The sequence below is a fragment of the Zingiber officinale genome, chromosome 6B (assembly GCF_018446385.1).
Source record: "Zingiber officinale cultivar Zhangliang chromosome 6B, Zo_v1.1, whole genome shotgun sequence".
NCBI classification, from domain to species: domain Eukaryota; kingdom Viridiplantae; phylum Streptophyta; class Magnoliopsida; order Zingiberales; family Zingiberaceae; genus Zingiber; species Zingiber officinale.
The window spans coordinates 102,941,926-102,961,456 of record NC_055996.1 but is presented as its reverse complement, the minus strand read 5'-3'; the positions used below and the strand labels follow the sequence as shown (position 1 = coordinate 102,961,456).

At 35.1% G+C, this 19,531-nt stretch overlaps 1 protein-coding gene across 4 annotated transcripts; it reads right to left on the bottom strand.

Moving 5' to 3' along the window:
- Positions 1-5,417: 5,417 nt before the first annotated feature.
- On the bottom strand, positions 5,418-19,158 carry LOC121988567 (phosphoinositide phosphatase SAC8-like). 4 transcript variants are annotated; one of them, XM_042542053.1, is made up of 20 exons: positions 18,862-19,157; positions 16,415-16,489; positions 14,243-14,370; positions 14,003-14,094; positions 13,773-13,830; positions 13,218-13,274; positions 13,103-13,136; positions 12,775-12,855; positions 12,500-12,606; positions 12,024-12,110; positions 11,841-11,918; positions 9,574-9,638; positions 8,685-8,783; positions 8,455-8,554; positions 7,700-7,808; positions 7,537-7,609; positions 7,346-7,439; positions 6,818-6,880; positions 6,334-6,400; positions 5,418-5,683 (listed from the first exon to the last, which is right to left on the bottom strand). In XM_042542053.1, the coding sequence occupies exons 1-20, from the start codon at positions 19,070-19,072 to the stop codon at positions 5,553-5,555; spliced, it is 1,809 nt and encodes a 602-aa protein (XP_042397987.1). In that variant the 5' UTR covers positions 19,073-19,157; the 3' UTR covers positions 5,418-5,552. The 4 variants fall into 4 exon arrangements, with proteins under 4 accessions (XP_042397987.1, XP_042397985.1, XP_042397986.1 ...); XM_042542051.1 differs by having other exon boundaries at positions 6,794-6,880; positions 18,862-19,155; XM_042542052.1 differs by having other exon boundaries at positions 6,794-6,880; positions 11,841-11,912; positions 18,862-19,155.
- Between the last annotated feature and the right edge of the window lie 373 nt (positions 19,159-19,531).

The window sequence follows — 19,531 nt, the reverse complement described above, 5'->3', positions numbered from 1 at the left end:
AGCTCCATATAACATAGCAGGTCTAACTGCGGTTTTATAGAACTTACCTTTAAGTTTAGAGGTACTTTACGGTCACATAAAACACTCGACGCTCCCCTCCATTTCACCTTGTATTCTATGTAAGACATCTCTCTCAATCCCTCCATCATTTTGTAAAAATGATCCTAAATATTTAAATCTCTCGGTTCCAGGCAACTCGTCCTCTCCTATCTTAACAATTGTTTCATTACTTCTAATATTGCTAAACTTAAATTCCATATATTCCGTCTTTAATCTACTAAGCTTAAAACCTTTCCCTTCTAGTGTTTCCCTCCAAGATTCTAGCTTAGCATTTACTCCTTCACGTGTCTCATCTATCAAAATAATATCATCTGCAAACAACATGCACCACGGTACTGTGTCTTGAATGTGTGCAGTGAGTTCGTCCATAATTAATGTAAAAAGATAGGGACTTAGAGCTGATCCTTGATGTAACCCTATCTTTATTGGAAATGCTTCAGTTACTCCGCCTGAAGTCTTTACTCTGGTCGTTACATCCTCATACACATCCTTAATTAGTTCAATATATGTTACGCTAACACCTCTCTTTTCTAAAATTCTCCATATAATTTCTCTTGGGACTCTATCATATGTCTTTTCTAAGTCAATGAATACCATGTGTAGATCTTGTTTTTGCTCCCGATATTTTTCAATTAATTGTCTAAGAAGATGTATAGCTTCTATTGTCGACCTTCCAGGCATAAACCCAAATTGATTTTCTGTCACTATGGTCTCCTTCCTTAATCTTTTTTCTATTACTTTTTCCCAAAGTTTCTTAGTATGACTCATTAGTTTAATACCCCTATAGTTTGCACAATTTTGTACGTCTCCTTTATTCTTATATAAGGGAACTAGAGTACTTATCCTCCATTGATCAGGCATTTTTTTCGTTTTCAATATCATGTTAAATAATTTTGTAAGTCATTCAATACCTTGTTTCCCTAAGCACTTCCATACCTCTATCGGAATATCATCTGGTCCAACGGCTTTTCCATTGTGCATCTCATTTAAAACTTGTTTTACTTCTTAAGTTTGAATTCTACGATAAAAATTAAAATTTCGATCCTCATTTGACCTAATTAAATTACCTAAGTTAAGTTGGTCTCCTAAACCTTCATTAAAAAGTTGATGAAAATACCTCTTCCACCGCTCTTTTATTTCTCCATCGCTTACTAATACCCTATTACATTCATCTTTAATACATTTTATTTGGCTAAGATCTCTTGTTTTTCTTTCTCTCACTTTAGCTATTCTATAGAGGTCTTTTTCCCCTTCTTTTGTATCCAATTTTTGATATAACCGTTCAAAAGTTTCATTTTTTGCTTCACTCACTACTTTCTTAGCTTCTTTCTTGGCTATTGTATATTTTTTTAAATTTTCCTCGTTCTTACAAATATATAATTCCTTATAAGCTATTCGTTTTTCCTTCACTTTCTCTTGTACTTTCTCATTCCACCACCAAGATTCTTTACTTAGCGGTGCATGCCCCTTTGACTCACCGAGGACACTCTTAGCTACTATTTTTAACTTTGATACCATCTTATCCCATGCTGTATTAGAGTCATCGTATATTTCACCTAATGCTTGTACTTCTACCTTCTCTTTAAATATATGTTGCTTCCCATCCTTTAACTTCCACCACTTAATTCTAGGAATTGTATATATTTTCTTTCTATTGATACTATATTTGAGGCGTATATCCAACACTACTACCCTATGTTGGGTAGTTAAGCTTTCTCCAGGGATGACTTTGCAATCTTTACAAATCTTTCTATCCTTCTTCCTAACCATAAGAAAGTCAATTTGCGATTTATTATTCCCACTTTTGAATGTGACTAAGTGTTCTTCTCTTTTCTTAAAAAACGTATTAGCTAATATAAGGTCATATGCTATCGCAAAATCTAATATAGTTTTCCCTTCCTCATTCCTCGTTCCAAACCCATAACTCCCATGTACTCTCTCATATTCCTCATTTTTCACTCCGACATGCCCATTTAGATCACCTCCTATTAAAATCCTTTCATTTGGTGGAATATTTTGTAATATTTCATCTAAGTCCTCCCAAAACCTTAATTTGGTAGCTTTATCTAATCCTACTTGTGGTGCATATACACTAATTATGTTCATAGTTTCTTTCGCCACTATTATTTTAAGGGTTATAATTCTATCCCCTTTTCTAACTACTCCTACAACTTCATCCTTTAACAAACTATCTACAATAATACCTACTCCATTTCTTGCTTTACTCTTTCCAGTGTACCATAACTTAAAATCCGAGTTCTCTATCATCTTTGCCTTCTCACCTGTCCATTTTGTCTCTTGTACACATAAAATATTAATTTTTCTCCTAATCATCATATCTACTACCTCCATTGATTTACCAGTGAGAGTTCCTATGTTCCATGTTCCAAATCTTAGATTATTAGTTTTCCTATCATATTTGTTCTTATCTAACCTATGGTGTGAGAACTCTTGCCTATTTAACACTACACCCAAGTTCTCATGGAGATGTAGCGGTCCTTGCTGAGACGTTACAGTCGGACCCTGTAACGCGAACTCTTGCATATTTATCACTACACCCGAGTTCTGGAGATGTAGCGGTCCTTGCCGAGACGTTACAGTCGGACCCTGCAACGCGTTCCTTCCGGGGAACAACCTAGCATTAGCACAATAGTTTAATGGATTCATTCATGAAATATTTATCATAGTTTGACGCTGGCTGGCAACCTAACGCAATCCTCCTCCTTTATCCGGGCTTGGGACCGGCCATGACCGGTCATCATGGGCGGAGTTCTTTTTATTTTTTTTAGATATCTAAAAATCAAATTTTAACTTTGAGAAATTAACGAATAAATTTTGTTAAGGGGCGATTGACCTAAAAATAATAGATTGATGGATCATCTATTATAAGTACTTTTTGATTTACCTGTAAGATCGAATCAGTCACCCCCATAATTAGTCGGCTGAAAACCTAGTGCCTAAGGCTGTAAATAAACCGAATGTTTATGAATAAACTTGGTGTTCGACTTAGTAAAAGTTTATTTATGTTCGTTCAATATACACGATCAATTAAATAAACAAGTTTGAACAATTCGTTTAAATAAACAAACAAGCTTAAATATATGTGTTTAGTTTGTTTATGTTCATTCAATATATATAAGATTAATTAAATGTACAAGTTTGAATAGCTCGTTTAAATAAATGAACAATCTTGAACATATATGTATTCGGTGTGAGTGCAATCAACTCAGGTTTGATTGGGTACAAATCATGATTTTGATGTGTGTGTCAAAAAGTTTAAGTTATGTCTCATATATGTTTGATATGTGTTTGAGTCGTACAAGACTTGATGAACCACATATGAGAAACTTGGTGTAGCCAGACATCCGAGGGACCGCCAGGCTTGGAGCAATAGAGTGGAGCCGAGGGAAGCAAACTTCAAAGTAACGTGAAGGATGACACGAAGAAGAGTCGTGGGCTCAAGTGTATTTGTGGAACAAAGACTGAGGAAGAGGGCTTCGAGAATAACTCTGGAAAGGATGAGAGACCAGTTGACGAAGGCAAAATCGGAAGAGCACAGAAGGTTTTGTGCCTGACAGCTATGAAGGTCAATCGACTTGTAGAGAGCTGTTGACAGAATCCCAGATTATGTAAAGTACCGTTGGATATGTTCAGCGGTAGCATCAGTTGATTGATGGTGTTTCCAATCGACTGTGTCAGAAAATGAGTTGACTCGAGAACAACTCTTTCCACTTTATTTAAAGGAAGCTTGGGATATGAAGAAGATCACTGATTGTTGTTGTATACTCCTAAGTATTTACCCTCAAACTTCTAAGTCTGATACTCTTCTTCCTAAACCTCATTCTCAATCTTCACTAAAAAGGAGTACGCATTAGTCGGAGATTGCCGGGGACTAATTCACCGACAGATTGAGGGATCATTCACTTTAAAAATAAGTCGTGGAGTCTATCTTTATCTCCGAATCACGTTAAACAACCTTGTTAGAGTTTGTTGTCTTATCTTATTTTTATTTTCATTATTCCACTACGTACTAACAAATTATAGGAAACCCCTTCTGGCCAGACCACAATCTCTAACATTCAACTTGTCAACATTCAAGAATAATGTTCATTAATAAAACTTTTATTAACTTACTAAATAAATAAAGAAACTTCTAAAATGAATAAATAAATTTATATTATAGAATATAATAATTAATCAAACAAGCTTAAAATATAAAATTTTCAAACAATCAAAAATATAATAATTAATCAAATAAGTTTAAAATATAAAAATTTCAAACAATAAAAAAAAAATTAAATTGAAAACTCGATAACGTCTAAACGAATTAAGCTCATGCCAAACTTAAACTCATAAAAAAAAAATCAACCTAAGCTTGAATAATCATTTCAATAACTTAGTTCATTTTAGGTTCTAATTTGGCTCGATTACCTTATTAAATAAGCTTGAACACCACAAACCTTGATTTGGCTTGGCTTGTTTACATCCCTACTAGTGCCAACTTAAAAAAAAATTAGAGCACTCTCCAAATATAATTAGGCTTAGAAAAGGATGGTATTATGTGTAGCATAATGCCATTTACCTAGGATTGTAAACGAGCCGAACTGAGATCAAATCAGCCTAGGCTCAAGAACGAGCTCGTTCAAGCATGTAGAGTTGAGCCCAAGCTTGATATTTAATTATGGGTTTGAGCTCAATTTTTTTTAAATAAATAAATTAATATATTATATATTATAAAAAATATATATTATTACTGACTCATTTAACTCGCCGAGCTACTGAGCCTATAATAATTAGGCTCAAGTTCAACTCTATTTCTAATCAAACCAGCTTAAACTCGATCAACTTCGAGCTCAAGTCAAGTTTTGACCGAGTCACTCACGAGCGGTTTGCGAACGACTTAGCTCATTTACATCCCTACATTTATCTATCCATTCTATTGCAACATGTCTAACAATAAATTTGCAACAAGAAAGATACCCTCGGATGCACAGTGTTGGGCTAGATAGGAAAATGTAGTAGATGATCAGGCAAGGCAGCCTTGCGGCATCTTGCAAGCCAACCTTAAGTGGCATCCTCTGCATTGACAAACAAATAAGCAAGAAATTATATTTTTTTTTTCTCCCTCGTCTTCTCCTCTCCTCCCATGTAAATCAAATTGAGCATGTTGATAAATCTTAATAAAATCGAGGTAAATACCTCCCTTTTATGCTAGTCAATATTCCAAATACTAATAACCGTCCGTGATTTACATTCTCCGTATTGACTCTAGGACGGATTGACTGAAGTACTGGGAACGAATGTATTCACCTTTTGTCATCAGATTGAGCATGTTGATTATAGTAACATACTCAAAAGAACAAACACTGAGTGTTGATCAACATTACATGATGGAATCATCCTTGATTGCGATTAAAAATGGCTAACTGAACTCGAAATTCATGTGTTACAAATAAATAGCATTGGATAAATATCAAAAGAAAAAATAAATATTACATGAGGCCACACAAGCGTGGCCTGGAGCAGAACTGCTTGCCATTAGCCTTAACAAGCGCCATGACACCGGCAGTCAAGCTGGCCCAGAACACCGATGAAGCCAAAGGGTTTGTGCTGCGTCCTACAGCTGAATACACACAAGTTAAAATAAGGCAGGATCTGAGAAGAAAAATGATTCAAGAAAAATCCAAGTTTGGACCACTTATTTGAAGTCTCATTAATATTCCTCATTTTACCAACTAGTTATTTCATCAAATAACTGACGATACTGAAATCCATAGAAAGTAATATCATCTTTGATTTCAAAATATATATATATATATATATATATATAGTTATTTTTAACAGGTACAAAATGCCTCGTTGAGTGTCGAACCTTCCATACAAGAATATATCAATTATCTAGTTATTTTTAACAGGTACAAAATGCCTCGTTGAGTGTCTAACCTTCCATACAAAAGAATATATCAATTATCTAGTTATTTTTAACAGGTACAAAATGCCTCGTTGAGTGTCTAACCTTTCATACAAAAGGTCACTGTACTAGGACAAAATATCCTCCCCCAATGATTTACCTATCTGTATCTTGCCCTGGGCCGACAATATTGGATTGCTTAGGGTGAGCGATATCACCTTTTGCTCTAATTATCTAATTATTTGATGACTAAAAAGGATAGTTCCGTATAGCAAGTGGGAGGGGATAGATAGGGGCCCAAAGAATTTTTAATTAACAAGGACCAAATCTGAATATTTGCTCCAAATGAAAAAGTATGAGACCTTGATGTAGTGTGAAGCTTGTCATCGTCAGACCACCCATGATGAGAGCTGAGGCTACAGGAAGATACTGCATATCGATAAATCATAAAGCAAGCTTGAGCTATAAACAGAAAGGCATTAAAGCAAAGAAACTAAATAGTTTGTTTTTTTTAAAAAACAAATGTTACTTGAAGTTCTCGAACTCTTGTCATTTTACTTCTAATCACTAACATTGTTACTTCACTTTGACGAAACAATGACATGGCAAACACAACATGACATCGTTTCAACAGCGTTAACAATCCACCAAGTAATCATTCCGTTGTAAAACAATGATATTAGTAGTAAAGGGATAAAATGACAAAAGTTTGTAAAATGTGGGGAATGTCTTGATGATCTTAAGTAAAGGGAAATTAAAAAAACGAAGGTAAAATAAAATTTCATCAAGAATGAAACAATTAAAACTAATATAATGGCTTACTGGTAGAGAGTCAATCCCATTGACCTGAAATCGGCCGGAACCACTTCTGCTAAGAGTATAATGACCACTAATGAGATCCAATGCATCCTGTGAAGAACCATCATAAAAGTCATATCAAAGAATCTTATTAGATATTAATAAGGACCAACCCAAAGTTTACTCCTATTTTCAAGGACTTCTTGAAGTTTTAAAATAGTCAAAAATCTGAACTTAAGTTGTAAACTTTTCAGATTCACCCCCTAACCGTTCACACTATTAATTCCTCTGACAGACTACTGATGTAGCGGGTATGGCACGTGCGCCACATCACTTTCTGTCAACAGGGGTATTTTGAAAATCTGGAAGGCATTTTGAAAGAAACTAAACTTTAGAAGGGAAATGAAAAATGATTACTGAAGGAGATAAATTGTAGAGAATTTCCTCATGATTTTCCTTTTTTTTTAGGCTTAGAATGAAAAGATTAAAATGTTAAAGATGCATATTTAATGCAAAAAATGCACAAGTACTTGAAACAAGTGCAATAATTACTCTTTAGGTCAAGTGATCACGTACTTGTCGAATCCCGTCATGAAAATTATTCAAATAATATCTAGTGAGCGCACTTATTCCATCCTTTATCATTCCACCTAAAGTCTGCCTCCCGTATCTGTATGTATGAAACCAGAAGATGAGATATAGGGATTTGCAATGCATCAGATAGATGGAAAATATGATAAATGGAAATTGTAAACTCATGAACTTACCGTACTAGATCACCTTTTAGGGCATGTGTACCAGTGTATCCCAAGCTTATCTCATCACCATGTTCAGCCCATACTAGCAAAAGTGATGATATAAGAAAATCACTTTCTTGGAAGTACAACAGAAAAGTAGATATGCAGAGTGTATTTTAGAATGATTCCTTACAGATCCTAAACATTTCATAGATGTCAGTGTGTGTAGATATACATTCACTTGCTGAAAATGCTCCCAGTTGCTGCAGCTGTAAGTTCAATGATTTTTGTGCCAGATAACTCTGCAATGAGGAATGGGATTATAAGGATTTTCTTTAAAAAAATAAATTAAAAGGATGATGGAAAAGAACTTTCCCAGTTCCCACCATCTTAGACTTGAAGGCTATGACAAAGAAAGAAACTTCACTATGAACAGATCGGCCACAACTGATCATCGTCATTATCTAACCGTGTCTGTCTTATCATCAGCTACATGATTTTCCCCCTCTATTGAGTTACAATTAAGGTTAAGATTCAAATTCAAGGGTTTAAGCACATTTTGATGTTGAGTATCTAGGACTGCTGCAACCAACTCTCAACCTTCTTCATCCAGAATTCAAACCAACATCCATGGTTTTGCATCAACCATAGGGAGATGCCAAATGAAATTAGCTAAGAGACAATAGCACCCACACTCGTTAGTTACTTGTATTATGGTGTAAATTACAATACTTTTTTATGTTTTAACCACAAGTGAGCCTAAGTTAAAAAAATATCAAAACCATTAGGAAGGGAAATCAATGCATTGGACAAGAATAGCAGGATCAAAGGCATGACCTACTGCAAAGATGCTAATGTATCAAAGACCATGGTGGTGGTCACAACTCAAAATTAACTCGGATTTTGGAACAAAATAAGAAACTTGAAAGTAGAATTTCACTTGCAAACCTGAGTAACATTTGTGCGATCCAGGCAATCTATGCAATTAGACCTGATGACTCCCTTCTGCTCCAGAAGTATTTGTCCATCAATTTTCATCAGAAAATATCTGCTCAGCTGGCACAATGATGCAGTAAGAAGAATTATTTGCAATAATAGCAGTTGACATTCAGGAAGATGAATAAAAAACTATATTGGCAATGAAATTACATTAAAAAAATGATTATTTGTTCAATTACCCTTGGCTTTCTACTTGATCTTTGATTTGATTGTAAAGAAGTTGTAAGTTATCAAAATTTCCTTTGGCACATGCATGATGGAAATCAAAAGGTACATATCTGCAAAAAGAGGAAAAAGAAATGGATGAGAAACTCTGAGACAGGAGGCCCATTAAACATCTAATAGTAACTTTCATAACTATTAAGTCATAGACTACCACACTTTAGCCAAGAAATGTGATAAAAATTGAATTTAGATATAGACTAAAAAAGTCAATACAACATGAACTTTCAGACTTCATCTTATTTGATGCTTCTGAATTCAAATGGATCATATCTATCCTTTGAAAATATTGGACATTTGCCTCCAATTGGGTGCGCAGATCCCCTATTTAACTCCTAGAAAGTAACCTAATAGATTATGTTTTTCACATGACAAACAAGAAACAGTGTCAAATTTGCTCATTGGTTTCTTTTCATAACTATGGTTCTTTATACTATCAGTATAATCCTTTCAACTGCATAAATGTGAAAATGGATCAGTCTAACAAATTGAGAAAGTTCATTCTGCTATCCATCCATTTTATAGTTTTTTTTTGTTTGGTTACCCTTCAGCTCATGGCTTTTCAATCAAATTTGCAACATTTATCAACTCCCATCAGTGATTCTTACAAAACGTCATTTTTCTGTGAATACACAGTACATTGGCAACCATCCCCAATAATGACATAAACCATTGTTTGATCAGTGTCAACTGTCAACGAGGATGTCGCTTAAAACTCATTATACATTGACATTATTAACCAAAAGAAATGTAGTCAATACCTAATATTAATGGAAGATTAACAATAAGTTTTATTGATTAAATCATTAGTCATTGACACTATTAACCAAAATTTTAGCCAAATACCTAACATATGGAAGATTTTGTATTGCAGCCGAAAATGCTTCACTAAGCTGACCTTCTTCACCTTCCTTCAAAATCAAGTAAAATTAGAGGGATAAACCAAACAATAAGAAAACACCATTTACAATTTTAATTGGAAAATTTTCCCCAAGTAAACAAATCAATTGCTTAACTGAATTTATTTTGCAACCTTATTCAGATAGGAGAGTCCAGTTTTCTCTAACATCAAGTGCATATAGCCAAGAAGAGTAAAGATAAAGTATACAATATAAAGAAGGAAAAAAAATAACTTAGGAATTTTGAGGGCCATTCTACCCTGCAAAAGTGAACTCCTTTCGAATTCAACATAAGGTTATATGTTGATTAACAAACCCTGATTAACCATGCTAGTTCAACATGTTCATTAACTACAAAGTTAGAACATGAAAATGTCTCTGCAAGAGATTCACATTTCCAGAAACTCTTAATAAACAATAGCAAGAGCATCTGACATCTTCAAATTGGATGAAGATATAATGGAGATTAACAGCAACATGCAAATTCAAACATAAGCTGAGAGATCAAGAATTTTAACCAATCTGATGGCATTGTGAAAAATATCAACATATTCATCTATGAAATGTTTTTCATGAACCCAGATCTAACTCAGGTCAATGAAAGTTTCCACCTTATTCACCATTGCTATTTTACTATTTGTGTTGTGTTGCGTCTTGAATTTCCTCTTGACCTGTTCACAAATATCTCTTGCAATTTTTTACAATTAAGACTACATTAGACCAAAACTTAAGTTGCACCATATCAAAAATTGTATATTATTAAGTGATGAAGCCCTCCTAATTTCTTTCAGTGGCTTTCATCTGTGATAGGGAGATTTGAAAAGTGAGTGGAGAAGAAGGGTGGCAGAAGACGAACAGTGGCAACCCTTTGTGCTGGTGGATCAGAATAGTGGAGGGCAGATGCAAGGGAAGAAAGAAGTGATGAAGATGCAGCAGAATGAGAGGAAAGTGATCCAAATGAAGTTGACCTCTAACTCTGCTTCATGTATCACTAAGACTGAGCGCCTCAGTCATTGATCTCACAGAGTATGTGTCTCAATCGGTTACCACATACAATAGAACAAAATAAATGTCAAAATGGGAAATATTGTATTCTTGATTAATAAGAATAAAATAATGAGAAAGGCTCGCTTCTATAGGCCTTATAATAGCCTGGTCACATAAGACAAGCAAAGTTAAACTAGGTTATAAACCTGAAGTTTAGGGTCATAAACATGTCCTTTTGATATTATTTTATTTTATTCCTACCAATATCTATTTGTGATTAATTAGTATTTGTTATGAATCTATGATTGAACACTCTAAATCTCTAATATAGTATCCTATTCTTGATAAATTGAATTAGCAAGCAGACTTGTCCCTTAGATGGTGCTTACAGTTATCTAACTGAATTAAGTGGTGTTTATTCACAGCAAAAAGATTGAACTGCCATATCTTGAAAGCACAGAACTGTTTGCCATTGAGTTCTTCACAATCATATAAAACCACATCATCAAAGTACCAGAGCCAAATATATCAAGTCATCCACATCATAACCGTCAGCCCACCCTCAATCACCAGCGCAAGACTAACAGAGGATCACAAGTGGACAGTTTGAACATATATAATTCATAGAAATAAGAATAAATTATAATTTAATTAGGGAAGTTTATCCAAACAACCCCCTTGTAATTAATTTTACCAAAACACATCAAAATAAGGATTTTTTTTTACCAAAGCACATCTCATGTTTTTTTCTTCTTGTTTTACCTTTCAATTTTTTAAATCCCTCCAAGACTTATTCTCACCACCCACAAGCTGATTTGTTTATAGCATGATTTAATTAAAATCAGCATGCGTGCTACTGATTGGCACATAATGGTCTGCTAGCTGACTTGGAAATTAACTTGCAGCATGAAATCACTCAAAAGCAGTGTATTTGAGTGTCTTTGCACCAAAAACGTTCATTTGAAGTCTCTCACATCCACTGGTATATAAATATAGATGAACACCCATGCAAGTTGATTTTCTAATTGGAATAGAATGGTTCACAAGCTTATTTCAACTTGCGACATGATTTTAACTCAAAATTGGCCTGTTTGAATCAGTTTGGTTTGCTATTGGAATGTGTTTTGATAAAAATCATAGTGTCCCAGTAAAATGTTTGTTTAATTAAAAATCCATACAACAAAAAATGGGTGATGTATTAGATAAAAAATGCAAACCAGAACTCACTTTATCAGTTAAGTCAACAGCTATTGTCTCCCCATATCTTTGTACAAGATCATGAAAATGACGCTCTACAACCTTCGGCTACAAGAAACTGATTTTAGTTTCAAAGAAGGCCATTCTTTGAGAAGGAGAAAAATCAATAACCATATATGCATAACCAGGAAAGCATCAGCGCAACCTTCATACCGTTTCATCATGGTTAATTATATTGAGTTGTGGTTTGTAGCTTAAGTCTACTATTTGCTCCCATAGAAGTGGAATGGAACCCCGAATCTAATAGCCAGATAATAATACGTGAATGAAAAAAAAAAAGTTAGGAAAGCCCAATGCAACATTTGAAGTAAAGACTTTAGAACACTTACATGGGTATCTGAACTTAGAGCATAATTGAGTCATTAAGATAAAAAAAGTAAACTCTAGATGCAAATGAAATTTACCACAAAAAAAAAAAAATGCATGAAAGACCACATAGAGTCCTTGTTTACCAAACAATAAAGCTATTAAATAAGCCACACTAATCTAAGGAGTTGCTTCTCTCTCATGTGGAATTTGATTAAAAGAAAATGTTTCTTCATTGGATGAAATCATTTCAGTTAAACTCATCATCTAAAGTATTGATCTTTCTTACATGACAGATAGGAGCCAATGCATGAATAGATCACCTGTAAAAATGAAGCCCTAAACCCTTCGAACTCTAGAATTTGTTCAGTCTCAATAAAATTAGCAGCTGCACCTTCCAAATTTGCTCCTCTCCTCCACATCCTAGTTCCTGCTTCCATAATGAGAATACATACAATATTACATAAAACATTGCCTGAGGTCTGAGGAGATAAATTACATGTTTATGTCAACCAAATCTTCAAAAAAAAAATCCTTTCGAGAAAACCAGACAAATGAGAATACCAATATACACGCCAGTGGCGTGTTTTCATCTTACCTAGACGGCGGTTGCACCTTCTTGAGATCAATAAAACTCTGGCAGGTGAACCTTTAAAGGTCAACTGTACTGACTTAAAGCCTGACTCAATGTTAAGAGAACTCCTCAACTATCTTGAAATACTGACAAAAAATAGCTTTCTTGACTTATACATAACTAAAAGAAGTTTATATAATTGCAAAAAAATAATAATAATAATAAAATAAAAAGCTTAATGACATTTAGCATTGAAGTAGAAGAATGGAGTAAAAACGGCAAGATAGTATCATGTTGACAAAATGACTATGAACACTTTCATTAACAAAATGCGCTACAAATTTAAGGATACTTCCTTGTATCACAGGAATGGTAAAAACATCAAGCTGCAAAAAAACAGATGTACATAAGTACTATAGATAGCATACATGGTTAATCCAAAGAACTTCAAATAAAACATTTGCAACCTTATTCTCAATAAGCTCCTCCATCAAATTACGATTCCATAAAAAGCGTGGATCAGCCTGAAAAAGAAACACAAAAATGGTTTCACTATCAAAAGAACCAAGACTAAAATTGCTGGAGAAGAAATAGAACATTAAGACTTTATATCTATTCTCATTACAATTACATGATTAAAAGTTATTCGGAGCAGACTTCCAAGAGAATGTGAAGAAATATATATACTTTTACAGGAAAATATCTGGTGATAAGCAATTTCTGTTCAGAACCTCAATTGTGATTGTGATTCAATGGGAAATTTATTTATCCCATCTGAAGACAGGTTTTATATAACTGACTTTTTTCTTTGATCAAAGGGCTACACTTCTGTTGGCTTATATATCAGCAATTAACAATGTCATATAAGCAAAAAGGAAAACATTATGTATTTTTATCAAAGAACAATTTAGACAAAGATAGCATACAAGTGTAACTGTTTTGGAAATACAATTTAGACAGGATACAAAGATGGAATAAAATTCAGAAATGTAGAAAAAATACAAATAAGGATGATATTAGACCTGTTTCCATAGAGATTTGTGTATCCTTTCTTGAGTCAACTTGGAAGCCCTCTGCAAGCTAGAATACCAGTCATTAGTCATGCTAACCACAGTAAAATCTAAGTGTGATTCACTATATCGTCACAGTTCGATTACCAACTAAGAAGATCCATTATATGAAAATTCTTAACTGATGTAATGTTATTAAGGCTCAGAACAAACTTCAAGCAAGCAACATGGTCAGTACTTACTTCAGTGTCAAATCTGCTTCATATGAATAATATAAGCCAGGAGTTGATTCTATGATTTTGAGAAGAGACATAAAGTAAGCCTCGTCTTTTCTCTGGACGAAAGCAAGAACATATTAAGAAGTGCAAAAAGTTACTCAAAGGATAAATGAATAGTAAATCTGCGATCCTTTGTCTACGAATTAGATAAAAGAAGATTAACAGAGATATAATAATGTTTAGAATGGAGCGTATAGATCATACTTCTTGAGAAGTTGAATGCTTTAAAGCCTTGTTGCAGAGTAAAACTCTCATTGATGTCACATTGAACACAGGGAAACCGAGATAACTTCCAACTTCTTTCCGGGAAGTAATAAGAAGCACATATGTTCCTGGATCAAAATCATACAGCTCAAGAGAAAAGGAAGGATAAGGAAAAGAAGTTAGAAAAAGAAGGAATATGAGACAATCATATATCTCCAGCACTTAAATCTAAATTCCTACTGGTGACTGTTTGTGGGATTCCTATCCAAGTATTCAAGTATCCTCTTAATGCACAGACCTAAAAAGTATAGGAAGTTTGAAGAAAAGCTTCATTGATTCTGTTAATGAAATTTAGAGTTAAGCAGCGTTCTAAATGCGGTTGAGGTGGCCACCTAGGCGGAAGACAGGCATCAACCGCACCGCCTTTGCCTAAGGCGGTGCTTTAGGCGGTAACTCACCTCCTTCCGCCTCTGTCACGCCTAGAACCGCTGTCGTTTTGCCACCACGACATGTCCGAACACGTCACGTGGGCCTCACTATGAGTCCGGACGCATCGTGTGAGCTTGGAAGTGTCGCCCGAGACAGACGGCGGGCCCGGCGACGCGTCAGACTCGTCACCTAGCTGAAACATAGTTTGGAGGTAGATTGTAAGTTAGGGTTTAATTAAACAACGGTAGGTTAATAATTTTAATCAACTCCTATCTATAATTGAGATAACTTAAATAAACTTAATTAAAGTTTAATAACATTACCTCATTAATTTTAATATATATATATATATATATATATATATATATATATATATATATTAAAAAACATATTTTTTATTTTTAAATATTTAGATTAAAATTTAAAATTTTAATTAATATATTTTATTAAAGGTAAATATTATAAAGAATAATGATTATTTATAATATTATGTATAAAAAATAGTAAAATAAATTCAACTACCTAGGCATCGCCTAGGTGACCGAGGCGGTAGTCAATCACTAGCCGCTCGCCACCGTCTATCGCCATTTACAACACTAGAGTTAAGTGTGTTAGAATATATGATTTTGGTCTCTCATAGGGTATTGTGTTATTAGATGTTATTTAAGTGCCTTATATGCACATGTAATAGTTTGCATCAACACAATACAACTCTATCCCTCGCAAGTTGGTAGCAGAGAACCTCACCTTACTTTACACTCCTTTCATCCCTCTCCCCCTTGTGAATATCTCTCACCCATCTACCTTCTGTTCTCTCACCCATCTACCTTCTGTTCTCAATTACCCTGCTCCTGTTTTTTCTTATGATCCACATAACATTCAAACCTCTCCCTCACATGCTACCTTGTTGTTGAGGTAACAGATTTTTGTATGTGCTGAACATCTACATTGACATCTCCTCCTTTGCTACGGGAGCCTGTGTGTCCAGACATGACAAAGCTCCTCCTTCCCTCTTCCTTTGCAGCAACCTCCCCTCCTCTCTCTTGTACACAGAGTTGCCGCAGGCCCATCACCTCTAGAAAAAGTCACAGAGCAGCTGATCCCAGTATTGCCTCCATCCACCAAGATGCAGCCCTCACCTTCATGCCTTTGAAGTTGTCGATCTTGTCTACCTACCCATCCCTCTTCCCTGACTGGAGTTCTCAAGTAGAAGACCCTAAGGAAGTGGAAAGTGGGAGAAGATATCCTTCAGCCAACATTAGGTTGTAATCTCTTGGAACCACAGAAATAAGTAGTGCTGTAGGAGATAGCAAGTAGAAAACTATGGCAGAGACATATGCAAAGAATCACGTGACCCTTCCAAAAAAAAAAAACAGGGAATCTATTTAATTCTTGATCTGCCAATGGAAAAGAACCCCAAATCAACAATCCAATTACTGGAAGTTTTGCTGCTAACTTTTATCAAAATAGCCACGATAGCTAGTCCAGTTCCTCCCTCCCAGCATCTCTTTTGAACATGAAACAAGATGGGATCAAGGACATAAGCATGAAAATCATAATCATCAGAATCATGTCAAAACATTTTCATAACTTATTCAGAATCTATAATTTAACTAATAAAAACACATATATTAAACCTTGAATATCTGTGAGTGAAACTACACATTCAACGTGGTAAACCAAAACCGTGAAGCAATATTAGCTTGGATATTGCATAGTTAACTTAACAAAAACTAAATGTACCTGCAAGCAACCTTATAATTCCAACCACTCCAAAAATTGTAGAGACTTTTGAAGAAGCCACAGAACTAAAATTTTCTGCATTGCAAATGTGGAATTAGCATAAAGTGAATGTTGAAAAACTAATATACATCTCATATATGAAAGGGATCATCTTTTAGAAATTAAATAAAAATAGCAACTTAATCGATGTAAAAAAATTAGAACATTCAAGAACCTTAGGATATGGTTAGGTTTAATAGCCATAGAATCAGATATGATTTTATCCACATAGAAGAAGTTTACCAAATTTGGCTTCTTTCCTTCCTGATTTAATTTACTCATCCCATTTTCCCTGAGTAGCAAATAATTATTTACAGTTATTCATCTCATTTTCCATCCTCCAAGTAAGCATAGTTAGAAAATTCTCTCTTTTCCTACGCCTCATTTTCCTTTCCCTCTTGTCCTTTCCTTCATATTTTCTGACCTGCCAAATCCCAACTAATTACAGCCCAAGCTATTGCAACACATGAAATGGAGGTGTATGCGCAATCATATTATAAGCTTCCATTAGAATTATTTTTCTTTTGTGGGCATAGAAGGTGCCAAGCAGACAGAAACAGTTGTTTTGACTAGACATTCTATAAGGAGTAAAATTACATCCCGTGTTTCATGCCTCACAACTAAAGAAAAATTGGCGAAAATAAAGTTATTTAAACTGAGCTTCCAGATACCAACTGGAGAGCTAAAGAGAAACTGTAAGCTATCTAGCAAAGTGTTCTGCTATGAGTGGAAAACAAACTCAAGTTGAAATTCTAAAGCAGTGAACTAGCTTATCATAGGAGGATGATACATTCAAGATATATCGCAAACTGATTTTGCTGGCCAACATTTTAGCAAGTTCGATTAGGGAAGAAGAATAGAAGGAATCTTAATAAGTAAAGTAACTATCCATCTAATTTTCTCCTACTTCAGCTTATTTGTTTGTTATTGTGAGCCTCTAGTTTAAGAGTAGTGTGCTAATCTCCATTTAGCTCCTTTTTTTTCCTTATTTGAGAAGTGATAAATCTGTGTAAGCCTATGACTAAATGATGAAGAAAGCATACTCTGTTCTAAGCTAATCTACAGTCAATTTCCCTCAAAGAGATCACATTTTCCTCTTATTTCTGGTGTCATATGCCTTAAAGTTTGAGAGTTTCCATCACAATTTTGTCCATATTGCATTATTACAAAGAAATTCACCTTATAATGATATTAAGATGTAAAATTCAACTGTCGAGAAAATGATTATGAGCAACCAAACTAGAATCCAAACAAGAAGAAAAAAAGCAACCAAAAAAGAAAGGTAGGGTGCAAACAAAGTTGTTCAAACTTGGTTATTAAAAATTTTATCGAACTCGAGCTGAGCTTGAAATTTTTATCTAGCTCAACTACCATCATTATTCGATAGGAAGGTAATAACCCTCATCCCAGGGGCTCTCCAAGACTGCCCCACGCACATTGGAAGAGAGGTAAATCAATGGGGCCATTTATGTGAGGGGGGCATATACACTAGTGAGGCATTCCTGTGCTCGCCAGGATTCGACCCCTGCCTATTGGCGGCAACTCACCACGCAGGTGCCAACTCTGCTCACCCGTCAAGGCTCAACTACCAGCATTATTGTACTTATGAACTGTTGATCTTATACATGAACCTTATATTATTTTTTTACTTTTAACAGATTATGACAATTTAAGATTGTAAACATTTATAAATTACTATAAAAAAATTATGTATTTGAAAAAAAAAATTAAAAATATTTATAATTAAATTTTATACAAGTTAATAAAAAAAATATGAACATGAATAATAAGTTTTTATCAAACCATAATCTGAGCTTATTCAAAAACGCCAGGAACATTTACAACCCTAAAGGATGGGTTGAAGTACAGAATGAAAGAGAAAGGGAGCCCAGGAGAAGTTGATCCGACTAGTTGAAGAGGAACTCAACTTGGCCATTAGTGAGAAGGCATGATCTGTGGCATCCGGGTTGAGAGACTAGATGATGTACCTGTCAAGGAACTAGTGGAGAAGAAGACATTGTTGGTTTTGAGCTAATACGGAGGTCGATTCCCCTCCATGAGCTCACATTTCCTCTTAGTTCTAGAGTTCACATACGATTTATCAACTTCCGGCGAACTCGTGGAGAAGGAAATTTTTTTCCCAGATTTTAAGCTAATCTAGAGACCGATTTCCCACGAAAATATCACATTTAACTCTATTGCCGGTAACCTATGCCTTAGTACGTACTATCACGATTCTTTATTGCACTAATAAATAAAAATTCACCTCAAAACGGAATTAAGATCCAAAATCCAGTAATCGAGAATACGATCACAAGCACCAAAAGCTAGTATCCTAGATTCCTTGTAGGAAGAAAAATGCATAATAAAGGAGGAAGAAAGGACAGGAGAAGTGAGATCAGACTAACCGACAAGGGGCTCGACCTGCCCGTCCAAGCGTCCAATAGAGAAGGCGTGATCTGGGGTATCCGGGTCGGCGGACAGGATCACGTACCTTTCAGGGAACTCGTGCAGGCGAAGCTCCCGACAGCAGATGGCCCGCGACGATCTTCCTCCTCCTCCTCCTCCGCCACCATGGGAGCTCGGCCATGATCTCTCCTCGCCCTCTACCTCCGCCATCCTTGACCAAAGAAGAGTAGTAGATCTCTCCGAACGGCAGATGGTTTTGACAACGGTGACGAAGCTCGGCCCACCGGGAACAAAACGAACAACAAGAACTCCATAAAAGTAAATAGGCCTTCGCCTAGAACGGCCTAAGCCCAAACTGCTTCGATTTAAATGATATGGGCGGTTCATCCGTTCGATCCAACTCTAAACACCTGTCATCATCTCAAGTACAGATCTAAACCTTCAATTATCACTGTCTCTGTCCCTATGCTTTGTTTATTCGGAGCCACGGATATATAAAAAAAAAATCTCCTGAAAATATAACCCATGGGAAAGGAAATTAAAAGACGAACAATAATTAAAAGTAAACGAGGGCAAGAGGAACGGAAAGACGAAGAATAAAAGTAAACGAGGTGAAGGGAAGGAAAGGTAAGCAGCGACGCTATTTAATTTGATATTAATTTTATATAA